Here is a 21863-nt window from a genome sequence, read left to right as displayed (position 1 = left end):
CCAGCTAGTTAGCTGTCGAAAGTTTCTAAAGATCTTTTACAAAGTTTCCGGCAAAAACAAAAAATGAAAACAGAATCCAAAAAGTCACAAGTGAAGGTGACCGATGTTGATAGAGTGTTTATGCACATTAGTAAACATATTACGTTATTTCATGTTTATATTAAGTAAACATATGTTTTTTCATGTTTAGCTTAGTATATATTATGAATTGTGCACGTTTAATTTCAGTCTAATTTAGTTAAATAAAACTATCAGTCTTATTAGTACAATAGCCGTGGAAGGAAAAAAGCAACAGCTCCAACTTCAATCTAAGACCCGCCCAACACTGAATTGCTCGTAACCGATTGGACGGGAAAGGTCGACTTGTTCGCAACTGATTGGACAACAGATCACCACTCTACGTTTAAAACTTGTAGGAGCGGGAGCTCGTCCCCTTTTGCTTTCTTGCTTACTCTTTGTTTCTTTGTGCTCTTGTGCTCATGTCTTCGTCCCACCGAGAGGAGAAGTGCTTTCTCTGCCTCATTAGAATAAAGTAGATGTTTGTCCACCATCTATTGTACTTGCTGATATTTTTATCAAGTGAACTCCAGACAATGCGCGAACCAGGAAAGACAAACGAAGTTTTAACCGGACATTAATTGGTGCCGAAAAACCCGTGCTACGTCGACCAGCCTTTGCTCGAGGACCACAACCTGGGTGACCAGTCAAAGCGAGACGGGAGCTAAAGAAGCTCTTGGCGATTGACCCGTTTTATGATTTTTCGACGGGAGACCCGCATTGAGATGCGCGTCAAATCTGCGCTTTGATTGGGACAACCTACGGAAGAAACGAAGTTTTTTTTTCGTTCTTCTCTAAAGCCTGTTCGCGGAAAATCCTCCACGCGAGAGACAGAAAGAATCACAACTTTCTGGTGGCAGTTGGGCTCCTCGCGTTCTGGCTGAAGGACTACACGGCAGCATTCAAAAGTTCACTACGTAAGTAGCGCGCTAGCTAGCAGCCATTGTTTGAATGCATTGTGAGACCTCCTGGCCAGAGAGTCTCTTTTCCACTTGACTCACGTACGGACCGGTGTGAAGCGATTTTCGTTAGGCAAGGTGGCCAAATGAGAATACGTGTGCCGGTGGAGGAGTGCATATTAAGGTGCACGCAATATCCACACGCCGAAATGTGAATCGGAAGTTTTCCAGCGAAAGAATATTGTTCACAAGGTGGTGATAGCTGGGATTCAGTTTGTGTGGTGGACCGCTTTTAGTCTGTAGAGCGGAAGTGTTTTAGGGCAGCTGCTATTGTACTGAGTCGAGAGGAAAGAAATAAGATCAAAAATACATTCTTAACTTGGTTTGTCTATGCTAGCATCGTGGCTCAGAGAAAGTTCTTTGTCTCGGAGAGAAGAAAGGGTGGGGGCGAAGTCATTTGAGCCGTTGGTGTGTGCGTGTGTGCGTAAGAGCATTCCTTGTGTGTGTGCGTGAACGCGCATCCTGGCTGAGGATTGGCGCGAATCACGCCCTTTGTTCTTGGGTTTGAATCAACATCGCGAGGTGTGCTTCCTTTCTTGTGATAGTTGAAGAAGGAATTTGTTGTTGCAATCGTGAAAATGGGTGCTATTTTTTCTAAAAAGACCCCAATTCATAGGGACGTAGAGTTTATGTCCAAAAAGTTCCCAGGTAGCGAACTTTATTGCAAGAAATGGATGGACTGTAGTACGTTCTCTGGTTCTTTACAACTCCAGCCTCTGAAGGAAGTTTTGTTTCTATTGAAACTTCAAGAAGCATCCGCGATGAAAAAATCTCTTGGAAAGATACGTGCCGAGATAATTGCCTGCGAAGCTTGGATTGCGCAAGCAAAAATCAGAGAGAGAGAGATGGAAGCCAAACGGATGAAAAAAGAGGAGAAAGCGATAGTTGCAATGTCTTCCAAAGTGAGCTCTGACGATGAAACTGTGGCTTCGTCTGTTGCACGTCCCAATGAAAAGTTGGTAGGAAATGGAGAGCAGCCATTGTTTCAACCCCCAGGGCTCCCCCACGGGAGGCGAGGGGGAGAGGCGGGGGGCTGCCCCGTCGAGGCGCCACGACCCCCCTCCTCCTCCGCGGAGCTGAAGAAGGGGGAGGACGCCATTTGTTCAACCCCTGTGGGGCGGGTGGGCCCCCCTGCGTGGGCCCCCCAGGTGATGACTCCAAATGTCTGTTGGGCAGACCAGCAGAATGGAGCGCTTATGACCCCTACTGGAGGAATACGAGGATTACAACCTGAGATGGCAAATCAGATTGCCGCTGATTGTGTCTCTTCGCGTACGAGGAGCAAAGCAAATTGTTCTGGACAATTGTACCCGTTTGAAGAGTTGAATGGAATTGAAATGAATAATGGAAGCGACTGTGACGTTTTGCCACTCATTCAGGTAGCAAATCCTAATTCTTCAAGCATACATGATCAAACCATCTTGGTTTATCGGCCATGGGGCGACAGTGATGTTGCAGAGGCGTGTAAAGGACTAGGTAATGTTGTTGAAAATGCAGAAAGTTGGACTGAGAATTTTGAGGAATTATGTGCTTCTTATCAGTTGAATGGACAAGAAACACTTAAGGTTTTCAGGAGATGCTTGGGACACCATTGGAATCGGGTGAAAGGTGACTTCACTGGGAAAACATCGATGGGAACAAATATGACGTACGAGGAAGCGTCAACCCAACGAAGATTGGTTTGTGAAAACATCCGAACATTATGGAAGAAAACACCAAACTTTGGCTTGATTCAGAATTGTAGACAGTTACGTGAGGAAGATATTAACATTTTTCGGGGACGCTTGGAAAATGTTTTTCGAAACCACTGCTGTATTCCTGAATCTGCTGATGAGAATTCTATATATGTCAACCAATTCAAGCAAACATTTTTGCAGAATTTGACGCCGGAAATTGGAGATTTCATTCGCAAACATTATGTCCAACACCGGACTGGAAGGTTGGTTGATCTCATGGAATGGGCAATCCACGCCCAAGAAGTGGTGAGAAAAAAGTGGGGAAATGGTGCAGATTCGCCGATGGAACATGTGATGGCATCTACCATGGGTAACATAATGGAGAACGTGTTATACCACGATCGGATGAAGAGACGGATGCCGCACAATGATCGATGCTACAGTTGTGGCAGTGTAGGGCATATGGCTCGCCACTGCAAAAAGAAACCTATACCGAAAAGGAAACATGGGAAATCTTACAGACCTCCACCATATAATACGCGATATGGTGAAGGACATAAAACAAAACATTCAGATTGACGCGAGGAACCCCATTTCAACACTGATGACGACAGTCACAACAGTGAGGAATGGGAATCAATAAAACCAGTTGAAATCTTGGATTTGACTAATGTGTTTGCCTTAACCTTACCGGAAAACGAAAAACCTTATTATTGGCTAAAAATCGGGAAAAAGGATGTCAAATTTCTTTGCGATAGTGGTGCATGCAGATCAGTGTTAAGAGACACCATTCCAGGTGTCACTCCGAGTCGACAACAAATTTCTGTGGTATCTGCAGATGGGAAAGTGACATTGTTACCGATTTCTAAACCAATAAAAATTTTAGATGAGGGACTAAGTCCATACAAGGTCACTATGGTCTTGAGTGGAGAGTGTCCTATAAATTTGTTGGGGAGAGACCTGTTACAAAAATTGCAAATAGCTTTAATACCAACAGAAGAAGGGTATAAACCCAAAAAAGTGAATTTTCTGGAGTCCTTCGTAGTTGACGCTATGGGGGACCCAGTAAAGGTCGATTCACTAGAATTATCACTGATGGCCACTTTAGGGGCGGAGGACTTTCCAGACGTCCCTGCCACCCTTTGGTCATCGGGAAAAACTGATGTGGGCTTACTTAAAACAGCGAAACCAGTTGAAGTATTGCCTAAAACGACTTATCGACCAAGACTTAAACAATATCCATTAAAACAGGACGCTATTATTGGCATCACCCCTGTAATACGGGATATGGTGAAAGCTGGTATTTTGATTGAAGACCCAACTTGTGAATGTAATACACCGATATTTCCTGTTAAAAAAGTGGAATCTGGAGTTTGGAGAATGGTGCATGATTTACGACAGGTAAATAAATCCATACAATCACGTGCACCGTGTGTGCCAGACCCGCACACATTATTGAACAGTTTAAAACCTGACAAAAATGGTTTACAGTGATTGATTTGAGCAATGCCTTTTTCTCCATTCCGTTACACAAAAATTCACGTCATTGGTTCGGATTTACATTTAATGGGAAAAAATATACATATACAAGATTACCACAAGGGTTTACAGATAGTCCTACAATTTTTTCACAGGAAATGTCTTCGTGTATTGCTGATTTTAAACATCCTGAATCTTCTCAGATTCTTTTGTATGTTGACGACATCTTAATTGCTTCACCGACTGAAGATGAGAACAAGACTGTATCAATAGCTTTGTTCCAATATTTAGCGAATACAGGTAACAAAGCTTCTTTGGATAAATTGCAGTTCTGTCAACAAGAAGTAGTTTTCTTAGGACATCTTTTGTCAAGAAAGGGAAGAGAGTTGACAACTAAGAGAAAACAGACAATTTTGCAGGTTCCTCGACCTAAGACGAAAAAACAGATGATGACGTTTTTGGGACTGTGCAATTATTGCAGAACTTGGATTCCGCATTATGCACAAGTTACCCAACCATTATTGACACTTATATACCAAGACGAAATGGCACTGAAAGACTCTATTCAGTGGACCGAAGAGGGCAGTAAAGCATTTACAGAATTAAAAAATTTGATAGCAAACACTAGCGTCTTAGCTTTACCTGACTATGACAAACCTTTTGTTCAAACAGTTGACTGCAAAGACAAATACATGACTTCAGTCCTGTTACAAAAGCATGGACAAAAGCTGAGACCAGTTGCATTTTATTCTAAAAGAATAATTCAGATCCAGGCGCTTTGTTGGCAAAATGGTTGTGTGAAATGTTGTACAACAACAAAGAGGTCCACAGCACATGTACTGCCGCAGTCCTGTGTTCCCTTTGCAGGAACAGAGAGGCTGCTGGGCTCCCCGAAGGCGCTGATCAAGGTCTGCGCCAAAGTGGGAGGGGCCATTCACCGTGCTGATAACCACGCCAACTGCCATCAAAATCGCCGAGAGGTCCACCTGGGTGCATCAAAGCCACTGCAAAATCGTTCACCAACCAGATCCGGAGCAGGTGGAAGAGAGACGGAGCCAAACCACTCAATAGCCATGGGTTTGGTCCACATCATCTTGCTGTATGAATTAGTGGAGGCAATCCAGATGACGCACGTAAAGCCTCCCATTCCATCAGCCTGCCAGACTCCACCATTGCAACCAACGATGACAGAAAAGTGCCCTAGCATGGCACATCCTGTAGCCTGCTTGCCACTACAAGATGCAGGAATCATCTCATTTCCTCTTAGCATCCTCAGGAACGAAGCACGACAAACGGGAAGTGATTACCCTCATGGTTCTTGGTACGCTCGTATCAAGTCAGGGAAGACTTGGACCACTGGTTGGGACTCAGTTGTGGTCCATTCTGAGCCCAAAACAAAATGGGTTCAAAATAGCTGTGCCCAAGAAGCAAAACGAATTGTCAGAAAGATAACTCAAGGGAACTGGTTAGGAACTGGAACTGGCACAATGACAGATATCCAACTCGTTATCGTAACCCACAAGGTTGCGGGATGCATGGACTTGAGACTCTGTCCTGATTTTCGTGAACATCACACTGGTTTTCCTGTAACTATATGCATGATGTCATCTTTGACAACACCAGTCGTGACATCGCCTTTCCAGCGCAAACCGCACATCAAACCGACAGCCTGGATGGAAACACCTGACAAAAAAGCCCAAAATTCAGATGTCATGGACGCATTATATCAACCATTTGCAGGAGAAAAACATGACTGGAATCCGTTGTTATCAAACACGTGGTATCGTTATGCTACATTAATTGCTAAACAAAATAGGAAAAGTAATTGCTTTGTTTGTTCTTTTATGCCACATTCTGTAACGCAACAAAGAGTGCATTCAAAGGTATTTGGAGATAAAATGGCTCGAGCTGCGTATATGTTAATATCTTCGCATAAACCTGATCAACATTTTCCAGTTCTTCGCAATGCTTCGAGAGGAGAGATTGTTCCAAGTTTGGATACCATTTTGGAAACTGAAAATCAGGTTATGACCGAGAGCGGATTGCGATTACCAGTATGCGTTGCAATGTACGGTACAGGTCAAAATCTCGGTTTTATAGATGAGAATAGATGTTTATACGTGCTACCCTTAAACACCAATGTCACCATTTTACCTGTATCTTCACATCTTTGGTGGTTATGTGGTTGGAAAGTATATTCTTTTATTCCTCCGAAAGCCTACGGTATGTGCGCACCTGTTACTGTAACTGACAATACTTTCATCATTACCAGTCGTCCAGCACACCATCATGTGAAAAGAAGAGTGTCGTTTAAGCCCCACGATTCGATCTGGGGAACTGATGTTCCAGAACAATTCAAACACCATAGCACGGGAAGTAAGGTAATGTTAGCTCTTTTTCCACAAATTGGAGTAGCTAAAAACATGCTACGAATTGAAACAATTGACTACAGGTTTCAAGTGTTTGTAAACGCCAGTTTGGAAGTAGATGAAATGCAAAACACTGAAATTGCAGCAATTAGACAAATGGTGCTGCAAAATAGAATGGTTTTGGACCTTTTGACCGCGCCACAAGGGGGCGTCTGTGCTATGGTGGGTGATACTTGTTGTACGTACATACCCGAAGAAGCGAATTCCATAAACATGACTGATGCTCTGTCTGTTGTCAGGGATCTCAGGGATGCCATGGCCAAAGATCACCGGCCTGATCAACCGTGGATCTTTGACGGGCTCTTTGGGGGCTCTTGGTATAAGACTTTGCTCAGACTGTTTATCCCATTCGCAATTGTGATTGTACTTATTTTCTTAGTCATTGGTTGTATTATTCCATGCTTAAGAACAATGCTAATGAATATGATAACTAATTCTCAGGTGAATTACGCAAAAGTTTTGTATCAACAAATGCGTGAAGGGGACCCAGTGTTGTAGCTAGGGATAGTACACCATGGCCAGAGAGTGGTTGCTCCAAAGAACAAAAGCAAAAAAAAGAAAACGGAGAGCCGAGAAGGAGTTTTCCTCATTAAAAACCCTCAAAAATGGAGAGGTTATATATCACAGCAGCAAAATTGTGATAGAGGTTTTTCGCCTTCTCCATGGTAAGTTAAATAATATTAGACGTTGGATAGATGAGATTAGAATGGTTCCCTGTGCAATTAGTATGACGTGCATGCATGAAATCTTTTGGAAATGTATGAACTGATGTTTAAATGTACAACAGGAGGGAATGATAGAGTGTTTATGCACATTAGTAAACATATTACGTTATTTCATGTTTATATTAAGTAAACATATGTTTTTTCATGTTTAGCTTAGTATATATTATGAATTGTGCACGTTTAATTTCAGTCTAATTTAGTTAAATAAAACTATCAGTCTTATTAGTACAATAGCCGTGGAAGGAAAAAAGCAACAGCTCCAACTTCAATCTAAGACCCGCCCAACACTGAATTGCTCGTAACCGATTGGACGGGAAAGGTCGACTTGTTCGCAACTGATTGGACAACAGATCACCACTCTACGTTTAAAACTTGTAGGAGCGGGAGCTCGTCCCCTTTTGCTTTCTTGCTTACTCTTTGTTTCTTTGTGCTCTTGTGCTCATGTCTTCGTCCCACCGAGAGGAGAAGTGCTTTCTCTGCCTCATTAGAATAAAGTAGATGTTTGTCCACCATCTATTGTACTTGCTGATATTTTTATCAAGTGAACTCCAGACAATGCGCGAACCAGGAAAGACAAACGAAGTTTTAATCGGACAGATGTATTGCTACTTTTGGAACGCTTTTGCTAACACTACACGACACCAACTGACGGCAGCTAGCTAAGGTAACGAATGCTACCTGATTTCCTCTGGGAACTGAGCATTGGTGACCAAGAAGCTGGAAATACGTCGGGAATGGAGGAGGCGCACAAAGCGGTTGATCTCGGGGTACATGATGGGCTCGCCCACCAGGGACAGAGCGCAGTGTTGTGCCGACAGACCCTCCTCGTAACGATCTGACTTCACGCCGGGGACACCTGGCGGGACAAAATACAGCGCCTTAAAGGACAACCGACACCATTTTTTTGTTTCCTAACCGACAGCAGAAAAACGTTTTATAGCATCTAAAATACCCAAAACACGCAGGCTGATATTATTAGTCAAATGCAAAACACCAATAAAAATGAGTGAAAGTGTCCCAAAACTACTTCAAAAAGACCTCGGAAATGGCGAGTTTCAGAAGGTCCCGCCCCCTTGTTCGTGACGTCACACCAAGACGTCTTACCTTGCTCGAGAATCAAAACAATGGCTTCAGATTTGGAGAAGATGCTTTCTTGTTACTCATCCAGTTATGAATATGATTCTAATAGTTCTGAAGAGGAAAGCATAAATGTTTGCAATCGATTAAAGAAGCCCTTCCGTCTCATTTTGAGGCGTCTCGACTCCAATGTAGCGCCCAGAAAATGCACAAGATGGCGCCCAAGCTTTGTTCGAAATGGGCTGATTTGTCTGCTGGGAATTTGTGTCAACTAGTATCAAATAGTAGTCTTGGTGAAACCCACAACGATTCACCATCGCGTTATTCATGTTTTTTTCCTTCTAATTTCGCCATCAACACGAAGTTTTCAGACTAAACAAAGTACCCAAAATGCATTGTTTGTTGCTTTCTCAGGTCAGGTGCGTTCCCTCCGTGACGTCACTTAGGGCATCGTCATCTTACTGAATATTCAGCGTGAGCCTTAAAACGTAAAATATAGCTATTTGCTGTGGAATCTTTGTAAATTATTATTATTAAAATGAGCTCAGTAGAAGTCATTTGAAGTGATTTTACAAATTATGCACGCAACTTGTCCGGCGGAGGTGTTGGTTGTCCTTTAAATGTGGGAGATATACAAACTACACAAACAAAACAAGCTATAAAACAAAGCAACATAGTACAGTGAGACCTCAACTTACAAACATCTCAACTTACAAACGTCAAATGTATGAAAATTAAACCTTATAATAAGCACTATTTTCATAATACACACCCACCACGGCTGGCGGAGTGATCTTCGGCGGAAGCACACGACCGAACAGCACCAGAGGTTAAGTTACCAACAGTCCTTATGGAAGGTGACTCTCCTTCCATAAGCCATCAACGACCATCAAAAAGGTAAATAAAACTTTATTTGACAGCACAGTTTATTTCTTTAATTACAGTCATGTAATGCGCCTCTTTCCAAACAGCAATTCCCTTTGACCTTCGACCTCCAACCCATTCCATCAAGCCATAAATGACCATCACAAATGTAAATAAAGTGACTTTATGATACATTGCAGTGTATTTATTTCATTACAATACACTAGCACATTTATTTTACATAGAATAAGGTATGTTGTGTGTAGTTTTAAGGCTTATTTAGTTGAAAAGTATATTTTATGGAAACCCGGGAACGGATTATTCCCATGGGATTTTTTTTTTGAGATACACACTTTTCGCCTTACACACTCTGTCTGGGAACCAATTAAGTTCGTAAGTTGAGGTCTCACTGTACAAGAGTACAAGATTGAAAATCCTGAAATTAGCTAGTAAGACTGCAACATCAACAATAAGTGCAATGACGACAAGGTTCCCTCAAAACCAACCCCCCACTGCACATGTTCATACCAGATGTTACACCACTGACCTCGAAATTGGCGGATCATGTTCTGATGTTTCTCCAGTGCCTCCTCCAGGATCTTCTCAGCGGGGTCCATCTTCCAGCGCCACTCGGTGCCCACCGGGTTGGTGTGGTGCCTTGTGGTCAAGCGCGCACACGCACAAAAAACACACAATTAAAAAGTCAGAATAATAATAATCACAATAATAATAATCATAATAATAATAATAATGCATTTCATTCATCAGCGCCTTTCAAAACTCTCAAGGTCACTTTACAGTCACAGGATCCTTTTTTCTGTGGGTGAGCAGCGGCAGCCACATGCGCCAGTGTTCACTCAACCAGGAATAACTCAAATAGATCAAGTTAGCTAGCTAACTAGTAGATAACTGAACAGATAGCTAGCTATCTAGATAGTTAGACAGCTAATAGATAGCAAATAGCTAGCTAGCTAGGTAGCCAGCAACGGTGACTCCGTTCAACTGGGAATAACTCAAATAGATCAAGTTAGCTAGCTAGCTAATAGATAACTAATAGCTAGCTAGCTAGTTAGACAGCGAATAGATATCAAAAAGATATAGCTAGCTATTTAATAAATAACTAAAGGATAGCTAGCTATCGAGCTAGTTAGACAGCTAATAGATAGCAAATAGCTAGCTAGCTAGGTAGCGAGCAACAGTGACCCCGTTCAACAGGGAATAACTCAAATAGATCAAGTTAGCTAGCTAGCTAATAGAGAACTAATAGCTAGCTAGACAGTTAATGATATCAAATAGATATAGATAGCTAGTAAACAGATAACTAATAGATAGCTAGCTTGCTAGCTAGTTAGACAGATAACAGATAGCAAATAGATAGCTAGCTATGTAGCCAGCAACGGTGACCCCCGTTCAACCGGGAATAACTCAAATAGATCAAGTTAGCTAGCTAATAGATAACTAATAGATATCTAGCTAGCTCGACAAATACAAATAGCCACATTCTAGTCTTACCTCCAGCAGAAGACGCATTTGTTGGCACAAGCCAGGCTCGGTGTGGTCTCCATGCAGCGGTGGGATTGGATGCCGTAAAAGGTGTGCTTATAGCATCCGCCTCGGCCTCGTAGCATGGACTAAAAAGAAATAAATAAACGCACACCTTAGCAACAGAGTATTTCCACTCAAAAGGGGTTTTAAAAGTTCAAGACGAGAACCTTGGTCCAACGGCACAGCTTCACACCTGAGTGACTTCCGATTAGCTTGTAGCCTGAGTAAGTAAGCATACACATATTACATATAGAGCGCACAAAAAAATTTAATGAATATCTAGTTTTCAAAACTGAAGTCAAGAATAATGACTGTTATTGTGGTTTATATCCAAAAATACAGTAAAGTCTCGTTATATCGATATTCAAGGGAGTCCGAAAAAATATCGATATAACCGGGACTAGCGATATATCCGACCCTGTTTGCATGTAATTTTCTCCGTGCGTGCATAGAAATAGTATCGATATAACCGGGACTATCGATATATCCGATATCGATATAACGAGACTTTACTGCATGACATTTTCGTGAGTATTTTAGCAAGCATCATGGAATTTCACAAGTTTGTTTTGATTTTTGCGGACCGAAAAAAAATGATGTGGCGGGCCGTATTTGGCCCCCGGGCCTTGACTTTGACACCTGTGGTCTAAGGTTTCTTACGCTGAATTGAATGTCTATTTCATCCTAAAACTCAATATTCTGTGGGTCCTGCAAATTGAAATGACAAAAACTATGGTCTGTAGCCTTCAAGAAATGCGGTTTGGCTCTCGAGTCACGGCTCTCACATCACAACTTTCAACAAGTAGCAGCACGTAGGAAGCCTCTGGTCGATTTGACCACATTGTTATTGATTTATAGTTGAAACGAAGAACAGTTTGGAGACTTAAAAGCCAAACTTTGTTGTCCTTGTAGAGACAAGGTGAGGCAAGTAGCTGGAACCATCTGGAACATCGCGCGCTCCCTTGAGGGTGGTCTGTTATTTTTATTACTATGGAGTAATGATGCTCCACCATCATCATCATCATCATCATCGTCGTGATACACAAATACCTGGCAGATGCTTCTCACTACATTAAGGAACCAATGGAGCGCTGCGGCGGCTCGCTACCTTGTTTGCTCAGAGCTTCTCTCAAGGCAGGCGTTATCATCTCCCGTGGCTCTTCTTTCCCCTCTTGGTTCTTCTTCGCCACCTTCCTGGAGCGCTTGGCTACCTGCCCGTTATCTGAGGGAATCTGGGAACGCATACAAAATCGTAAAAGATTAATGATAATGAGCAAGAGATTTTTTTTAATTAATTTATTTATTTTTACAATTCATTTTGCTAAAAAACAAAAGCCATTTATTGATTGCATTTAGTTGTACAGTGATACCTTGGCTTACAAACTTAATTGGTTCCCAGAAAGTGTGTCTAAGGCGAAAAGTGTGTATTCCAAACATTAGTTTCCCACAGGAAACCATTAAAATGAGAATAATCCATTCCTAGGTCCCCATAAAACATATTTTTTAAACGACTTTATTATACATTACAGTCTATTTCAATATCTCATTCATCATACATAAAATAAGGTATAATTTGTGAAGTTTTAAGGCCTATTTAGGAGAAAATAGGAGAAAAAAACTGAGAATAGATTATTCTCATTTTTAATGGTTTCCTATGGGAAATTAATGTTTGGAAGACACACTTTTCGCCCTACACACACTTTCTGGGAACACACACACACACACACACACACACACACACACACACACACACATATATATATATATATATATATATATATATACACACACTGCGCGTATGCATGTATATATACTGCGCGTATGTATGTATATATATTGCGCGTATGTATATATACTGCATGTATGTATATATACTGCGTGTATGTGTATATACTACGTGAATGTATATATACTGCAAGTATGTATATATACTGCGTGTATGTGTATATACTACGCGTATGTATATATACTGCAAGTATGTATATATACTGCGCCTATGTACTGTATATATACTGCGCGTATGTACTGTATATATACTGCGCGTATGTATATATACACTGCGCATATGTATATATACTGTATATGTATGTATATAGATTTACTCTATATCTATATCTATATCTATACACACACACAAATATAGTGCAGTCAATTTTCCACGACAAATGTCCCTCGAGTCACTCATGATGGCGGTGGTGGCGTCTCGCTCTTACGCAAGCCTCATTTTGACGCCAAGGCCTGGTGTGTGGAGTCTACCGGCCCATCTGCCGTTTCCGCACAAGGCGAAGGAAGCTGCTTTCGGAGCACGCAAATAAGCCCGGCCGAACACTGACCTGTTTGACGCTGCTCATCAGGCTGCCCAGATCCTCCACGTCCAACACGGAGGGGGAGGTTGATGAGACATCTTCGTCACTGCTGGAGTCCACCAACTCCTCCTGAAGGAAGACCAGATGAAATAGGACAAGAGATAGATGGATGAAGTTTTCTTTGTTACTAAAAAAAAAAAAAAAAAAAAAAAAAAACTAATGCAATTAATATCAAATTCATTTGCATATCATGATTTTACTATTGCTAATAGTGGCAAACATGTTATTTTAGAAGTGTGTATTAAACACAGATTAACCATTACCCAAAGAGCAAGCTCTTATTGGAATTTCTTTATGATTATCTTAAACCCAAAGCGATTTTCTATTTTCTGGTCTGACGGTCCAAATTGATCCAGAAGGACTTCTTTAATCGATTGCAAACATTTATGCTTTCCCCTTCAGAACTATTTGAATCATATTCATAACTGGATGAGTAACAAGAAAGCATCTTTTTCCGAATGTGAACTCTCTGAAGTCATTGTTTTGATTCTGGAGCAAGGCAGTTTGTGAAGGAGTATCCTTTTTTTTTTTTGCAATTAGTCGTCTTATTGTTTCAAGTTGTGAAAAATGTCAACTTTATGTCAACTCTGGAAAGTTGCCTGCCCGGGTGTACGCTAACTGTTAGTCATGAGTTTCAGACACTGCATATTCATAACTGGATGAGTAACAAGATAGCATCTTCTCCAAATCCGAACTCCCTGAAGTCATTGTTTTGATTCTGGAGCAAGGCAGTGTGTGACCAATAGTGACGTCACGAACAAAGGGGTGGGACTTTCTGAACCTGCCCAGTTTTCGAGCTCATTTTGTGGCAGTTTTGGGACACTTTAAGTCATTTCTATTGGTGTTTTGCATTTGACTAAAAATAAAATATCATTTGGGTACTTTAGATGCTACAAAACGTTTTTCTGATGTCAGTTAGGAAACAAAAAAAATGGTGTCGGTTGTCCTTTAAAATAATAACACCTGGTTCAACTTTCAGCTACTAGTTGGTGACACTCTATGTAAATGCAACATAATTTGCACCTATAATCACCCTTAAAACCATGTCTACGTAAAAGCTCCCATTCGCCCTTATTAGGGTGTCAATTGAGAAACCAATTAGTGTAAAACTAAAAAAAAAAAATACATCGAATAAAGAACAAGATGACGGCCATGTTTGCGAGCTGCAGCCAGTAACAAGTCTCGGCGACACAGTCCTCTCCGAAGGTGTCCGCTGCCATGACAACGGGTCATCTGTGAACTGTCACACTGCACATATGTGTTTGTGTGCATGTGTGTGTGTAAAAATGCAGTGATTGGTGAGAAGAGCAAAGAGTCTGTCTGGAGGACGGACAGAGGAGCTGAGAGATATGTCATATGTGAAGCGTGTAGGACATTTTGTAACCAAAGCAACGAAAATAAGATACACACCAGTACGTATGTGTGTGTGTGTGTGTGTGTATGTGTGTGTGTGTGTGTGTGTGTGTATGTGTGTATGTGTGTATGTATGTATGTATGTATGTATGTATGTATGTATGTATGTATGTATGTATCTATGTATCTATGTGTCTGTCCATGTGGACGGAAGTATGACACAAATATTTAACCCCCAGGCCTTGTTGGATTTTATTCCTCCTTCTAGGTAAATTGTGGTTATTGTTTTTGTCAAGTAGGCATAGTTTGTCATTTTTTAATTTTTTAATATTGTGTCAATTTGCAAATTTCCCCATTGTGGGACGAATAAAGGTTTTCTGATTCTTTTTGGTGTATATAGACTGTTTAAATAAAACAAGCATTCATTTAATGTTTAAAAAAATGTGCATGTGAGAAAACAACCTCCAAAAAACTGTTATAGTGACAGAACAGCAATATTTTCCTTTGCTATAGCAACAATGCGTCACAAGATGGCGCCAAAGCAAGATGGATTCAGGGAGCAGGTTTTTTTTTTTTTAAGAAGTAGTGCTTTGCTGCCATCTTGTGTCATCTTTAGGTAATGCTAAACTTTTTATGAGATGCACTTTATAAATACATTTCAGTTATAAGCGCCTTTCAAAACTCTCAAGGTCACTTTACAATCAAAGGATACGTTTTTCTGTGGGTGAGCAGCGGCAGCAACACGCGCCAGCGTTCACTCAACCCGGAAGTAACTCAAATAGATAGAAAGCTAGCTAGCTGTCTAGCTGACTTGCTAGCTATCGTTTAACTATCTAGCTATCTGGCTGGCTAGGTAGCTATCTATTAGCGACTGCATCCTGTGACTATAAAGTGACCTTGATAGTTTTGAAAGGTGCTTATAAATGAAATGTATTATTCTTGTTATTATTATTATTATTATTATTATTACTGTATCACTTGCAGGCTACGACTTGAATACAGACACTCCCTACTTACGAACATTCGAGTTACGAACAAGGGTAGATGTGAATATTTTTGTAGCAACATATTAATAATCATCATAATGATAATACATTTCATTTATCAGCACCTTTCAAAACTCTCAAGTTTACTTTACAGTCACAAGATAAATGTTTCTGTCTCTCCAGTTGTACATGTACATGTCTTTATATTGCATATATTTTATTATTTTTTTCTTTTTCAGTACAAACCAATATCGGTTACTTATACAAGCCTCAAACATACTTATATAAACCTGAACTATACTTATATCACCCTTCAACATTACATTCCAATATATAACATAGCACTGAAGCAACTATATGAACGAATTCACCTTACAAACGACCGTTTGGAACGTATCTCGTTCGTAAGTTGGGAAGTGTCAGTAGTGTGCTTTTAGACATTCTAGGACACAGGTGTCAAAGTCGAGGCCCGCGGGCCAAATCCGGCCCGCCACATCATTTTTTTTTCGGTCCCGCGAAAGCAAATCAAACTTGTTAAATTCCATGATGATTGCTAAAATCTGAGGCAAAATTTCATATTTTTGGATGTCAACCACAATAAAAGTCATTATTCTTGACTTCAGATTTGAAAACGAGTTATTCATTAATTTGCTGTGTGCTCTATATGTAATATTTGAAGGGATTTAAACATTCTAATGGCTTCCCCAAATTCATAACGGCCCTCGAGAGGAAACCATAACTACAATGTGGCCCGCGGCAAAAAATGACTTTGACACCCCTGTTCTAGGACATTTTTTTTTATAAAGCTAGACATATATTTTAATGCCCCCCCCTATGTTGAGAATGTTTACATTCTGTGAGTGGGTCAGCAATGAACAGGCAAACATTCTATCAGCTGTAGTTGTTTTTCAACACCTTACCTCAGAATTGTTCCAATCCATAACGGTGTTCTTTCCTTCTTCTCCATCCAGTCCATCCGTTTGGATACAGGAAGTGCCATCCTTGCTTTTGCCGCAACAGTTGTTGTCTTCTTGACAGAGCTCCCGCAGACGTTTGAGGAATTTGACCTTCCATGCCAGGAAGTCATCCTGAATGCTGCCACGGATGCTTTTTGCCACGTTGCAGTCGCCTTCGCCGCGTGTTAAGATCCGAGAGGCACTCAGCATCCATAGCCACTTGTCCACATTTTTGCCCACCTGGACAGACGAGGATGCAGTCACACGCAGACATATTCAAGTTTGTTCATTAAAAAAAAAAAATTAGCTCAACACACCCATACATTAAGCTAAACGCATTCATGGCTTCCTGTCCCTAGCATACCAAATGTGAACGATACTAGCCAGCTATCTAGCTAACTATCTATGAGCTATACAGCGATATAGCTGGCTGGCTAAGCTATCTAGCTAGCTAGTTATTAGCTAACTGTTGGTTAGCTAGCTAGCTTTCTATCTATTTGAGTTACTTGCAGGTTGAGAGAACGCTGGCGCGTATGGCTGCCGCTGCTCACCCACAGAAAAACTTATCCTGTGACTGTAAAGCGACCTTGAGAGTTTTGAAAGGCGCTTATAAATGAAATGTATTATTATTATTATTATTATGTTATCAACACAACCATACAGAAAAATAAGCTAAACATGCCCGTACATTGCTGAGATTTATTGATTTTTATATACAGGTAACATCCGACTTACGACCGAGTTCCGTTCCGACCAAACGGTCGTAAATCAAAATGGTCGTAAGTCGAAATCCATTCAAAAGTAGAATAATAATAATAATAATAATAATAATAATAATAATAATAATAATAATAATAATAATAATAATAATAATACATTTCATTTATAAGCACCATTCAAAACTCTCAAGGTCACTTTACAGTCACAGGATCAGTTTTTCTGTGGGTGAGCAGCGGCAGCCACATGCACCAGCGTTCACTCAACACGGAAGTAACTCAAATATATAGCAAGGTCGCGAATACATAGCTAATAGCTAGAAAATATATAGCGAATAGCTAGCAAATAGATAACTAATAGCTAGCGAATAGATAGCTAATAGCTAGCAAATAGATTGCCAATACCTAGCCAATAGATTACTAATACTTGGTGAAAAGATAGCTAATACCTTGTGAATAGATAGCTAATAACTAGTGAATAGATAGCCAATACCTAGCAAATAGATAGCTAATACCTAGCGAATAGGTACCTAATAGCTAGCTAGCTATATAGCTAATAGAAACAGTAGCTAGCTAATAATTTCCTTGACACATAAATTTAAGATTGAATGTGACATTATTTGTTATTTAGTTTAGTTGTTGTTGTTTTGACTTCAAAATGGCGCCGCGAGAGCGGCTGCCTTTACAGCAGCTCCTGTATTTTGTTTTTCTACTACATCCTTTCCTCTTACTTTCACCACTTTGCTGCTGTGAAATGTAGATTTCTCCATTACAAGATTAATAAAGGCTAATCTAATCCATTCTCATCCAAAAATTACAGATTTGAAATACAACTAATTAAAATATGAACGTAACAAAACAAATAAATCGATAAGGCCCGATCCTTACTGTGTTGTAGTGACCGGCGTAAAGGGAGTTGCCCAAGCCGAACACGGCGTAGCGCAGGCCCTTCAGGTACGTCCTCCCATAGCGGAAGTCGGTGGATGCTTCCTCAAGCCACTTGCAGAACCATTCGGCGTTGTCGGTGGGCTGCCCGTCCGTGTAGGTGGACACCAAGAATACAGACACACACTTGCTGCTGCACTGGGTGACATAAACGAGACAACACAATCAAAAGAATTCTGACTTAAAACTCACAAAAAAAAAATAATGGAGCTCGGGTGTGAAATTTTAGGATGGGTTAAAAATGCACTTTTACAGGAGAATTTAAAGGACAACCGACACCATTTTTTTGTTTCCTAACTGACATCAGAGAAATAGCATCTAAAATACCCAAAATACGCAGGCTGATATTTTTAGGCAATGCAAAACACCAATAAAAATGACTTAAAATGTCCCAAAACTACTTCAAAATGACCTCAGAAAGTTTCAGTTTCAGAAGGTCCCGCCCCCTTGTTTGTGACGTCACGCCAGGACGTCTTGCCTTGCTCGAGAATCAAAACAATGGCTTCAGATTTCGGAGAAGATGCTTTCTTGTTACTCATCCAGTTATGAATATGATTCAAATAGTTCTGAAGAGGAAAGCATAAATGTTTGCAATCGATTAAAGAAGTCCTTCTGTATCATTTTGAGGCGCCGGGACTCCAATGTAGCGCCCAGAAAATGCACAAGATGGCGCCAAAGCTCCGTTGGAAATGGGCTGATTTGTCTGCTTGGAATTTGTGTCAACTAGTATCAAATAGTAGTCTTGGTGCAGCACACAACGACCATTGTGTTATTTATGTGCTTTCCTTCTAATTTCTCCATCAACACGATGTTTTCAGACTAAACAAAGTACCGAAAATGCATTGTGTGTCGCTTTCTCGGTCAGGGGCGTTCCTGACGTGACGTCAGGAATCATCACCAACTCGAAAACAAGACTTCCTGAATATTCAGTGTGAGTCTTAAAAAGTAAAATATCGCTATATGCGGTGGAATCTTTGTCAAATGCGCTCAGTAGAAGTCATTTGAAGTGATTTTACAAATTATGGGCGCAACTTGTCCGGAGGTGTCGGTTGTCCTTTAAATACAGTAGCTATATTTTATGTTTTAAGACTCGCGCTGACGATTCAGGAAGTCTTGTTTGTCTGTTCCTTTTTTTTTGGTCTGAAAACACCGTGTTGATCGCGAAATTAGAAGGAAAACTACATAAATAACATGATAGTGAATCGTTGTGTGGGTTACCCTAACGCTAACCCTCCCCTGTGATAAATTTGTAACCTGGCTAATGAGCTCTTCCTGTGAAGGAGTTTCAAGTCGTAAATTACTCCGGTGATAAAGGAGTTTCCCAAGTCCTAAATTCTGTCCAAGGCCAGCTCTCCTAGTTGAAGATGACAGTTTAATAATCTGTGTCTGTTGACCTTAGATTGACCCCAGATTGTCTATTCGATTGTGTATTCGATTCACATATGTTCACTAAGCATATACCAGCATGAACCTTTTTTTCTTATTACCAGACATTTTACAATAAAAAGAAGAAGCTAAAAATAATTCTAGGATGCTCGGTCTTACCTCGTCAACCAGCCGATCGTCTGGATCATAGTCCTTCATGTCAATCACCTCCGTCGCGAGGTCCAGACTCCTCACGTCAGCTGACAGCTGCTTTGCAAAACCCTAGAGCAGGGGTGTCAAAGTCATTTTTTGCCGCGGGCCACATTGTAGTTATGGTTTCCTCTCGAGGGCCGTTATGAATTTGGGGAACCCATTAGAATGTTTAAATCTCTTCAAATATTACATATAGAGCACACAACAAATTAATGAATAACTCGTTTTCAAATCTGAAGTCAAGAATAATGACTTTTATTGTGGTTGACATCCAAAAAGATGAAAATTTGCCTCAGATTTTAGCAATCATCATGGAATTTAACAAGTTTGATTTGCTTTTGCGGGCCGAAAAAAATGATGTGTCGGGCCGGAATTGGCCCGCGGGCCTTGACTTCGACACCTGTGCCCTAGAGCGTCATGGGGGTGAAGCCACCGTCACCATTATAACGTCAAATGAGTGGGCTATTACCAGTAAATTTCAGGAAAGTTTCCAGTTCATTTTTATAGAAGTTTAAAATAAAGATATTTTGGGAAAAACTCCAAACGAAAAACTTGATAACGGGCTAAACTGAGTTTAAGTCAAAGCTCCCGATATCATTCACTAATAGGCCACAAAAAGAAAATTACTATTGTCTGCATGTATGTCTAGTTTATGTTATTACATCATCTTTCATTATGTGTGTATATCTAACTTTAACAACTCAGAGTAAATATTATTTCAAAAACATCACTATTGAATGTTATTAGGTCAGTTGGGGTGTGTGAAACCGATTACTGGCATTGCAATTCAATTTTATAGGGAAAAAGCAATTTGATAGGCCTGTAAATTAAATTACAGGTACAAACTTGGTCACAGAACTGATTTGTGAATGGGTGATATATGTAACCAAATATTCATACTTGAGCTGTACCAGTCTGTGAGCCAAAAAAGATTTTCACTCCTGACACGCGAACTTCAGCACGTTTATCACAGCCTTCTGAATTCTTCACAGCTTCCTGGACCCAGGAGCTAGTGTCCTTTGATAAGCTTTTCTAAGACAAAACAAAAATGTGCTATTTTATTATGATGAAAACAAGATGACACTCGCGCAGGTTTAAGTCTCTGAATACATTCACCAACGTACCTTCTTGAGGATCATTTTGAATGAAAACCAGAGCGTCAAGGCAAGCACAAAGGCTGCGTACACATACACCCGGTTGTGCCATATGGACATGGCATAGTTTTCGTAGGCACTGTGGGAAGGGTGTAACCCTGGAGACAAAAAGCATATCACAATTGACGCATTATTGTAAAAATAGCATTTGTTTGAAAGTGTCTCAAACAGGTTTGTGGCATGTTTTCGTCAGCCCAATGGTGAAGAGTAGGGACTTTAGAGTAATTGATGATTAAGCTATTATTATTTTATTGTGAATATTAATGCAAGCGAATTATGAAGTCGTCTGGCAGTTTGCTACACGCGTTCAGGAAGAATCAGATAAGTAGACAATGCTGGGCAGGTAGCTACACTAAAGACGAAACTATTTGCAAACGAATACCATCACGCCAAATTCTCATAAAATAGTGGTTTTGAAAATAGTTAGCATTGGGTTAAGTTTGCGCTGATAACAGAAAAGTAAGTAGTCGTGAATAATTCGTTGATTTTATAATACATTAAGGGACAAATGAAACATTGAAGAGCATTTGGTATTTTTTTCCTCGCAAAAGATATTTCGACCATTTAAAAGCACAATGCGTGTTAACAATGCGTTTAAAAGCACAATTTATCTGATACACAACAGCGAGAGACTTGCTTTATGAAGTGCAGTACATGTCAGTGAACGTGTATGCTAGCTAAAATGTTCCATTCGTTTCGTTCAAGTAACTTTGTTGCTCGCCTTTAAAAGTTGATTATACGCTCACCTTTCGAGTTCGAAGTCGTCGCAGACGTTTCTAAAACAACGGCGAGGAAGATTAATCCATGCATAGTTGCAAACGCTTTGCATGAACACATTATTCCCAAATCATCAGTGGTAGCGTATGATGTGCGGAACCATTACTGTTTGGTCGAAAAGCACCATGGGATGTGTACTCCTGACAAAGGACACAAACTGTAAAACATTTGTTTTTTATTTTCATTAAAAAACTAACAACATGTTATTGATTTACGTGTGC

At 40.4% G+C, this 21863-nt stretch overlaps 1 protein-coding gene across 1 annotated transcript in view; it reads right to left on the bottom strand.

The window, feature by feature from the left end:
* The window catches only part of tyw1 (tRNA-yW synthesizing protein 1 homolog (S. cerevisiae)), a 37528-nt gene extending 15781 nt beyond the window's left edge, over window positions 1-21747 (bottom strand). The window contains exons 1-12 of the mRNA XM_089013888.1: window positions 21612-21747; window positions 20836-20963; window positions 20612-20743; window positions 19679-19780; window positions 18077-18271; window positions 16437-16712; window positions 13145-13246; window positions 11920-12043; window positions 10979-11031; window positions 10779-10897; window positions 9814-9923; window positions 8004-8181 (exon numbers count right to left, since the gene is read on the bottom strand). Of these exons, the coding sequence (XP_088870014.1) occupies window positions 8004-8181; window positions 9814-9923; window positions 10779-10897; window positions 10979-11031; window positions 11920-12043; window positions 13145-13246; window positions 16437-16712; window positions 18077-18271; window positions 19679-19780; window positions 20612-20743; window positions 20836-20963; window positions 21612-21702 (1610 nt within the window). The 5' untranslated portion in view covers window positions 21703-21747. The remainder of the gene's footprint in view (window positions 1-8003; window positions 8182-9813; window positions 9924-10778; window positions 10898-10978; window positions 11032-11919; window positions 12044-13144; window positions 13247-16436; window positions 16713-18076; window positions 18272-19678; window positions 19781-20611; window positions 20744-20835; window positions 20964-21611) is intronic.
* Between the last annotated feature and the right edge of the window lie 116 nt (window positions 21748-21863).

The sequence above is a fragment of the Hippocampus bargibanti genome, linkage group LG14 (genome assembly GCF_051943395.1).
Source record: "Hippocampus bargibanti isolate YZ-2025 linkage group LG14, ASM5194339v1, whole genome shotgun sequence".
Taxonomy (NCBI): domain Eukaryota; kingdom Metazoa; phylum Chordata; class Actinopteri; order Syngnathiformes; family Syngnathidae; genus Hippocampus; species Hippocampus bargibanti.
This window is presented reverse-complemented; position numbering and strand designations above follow the sequence as displayed.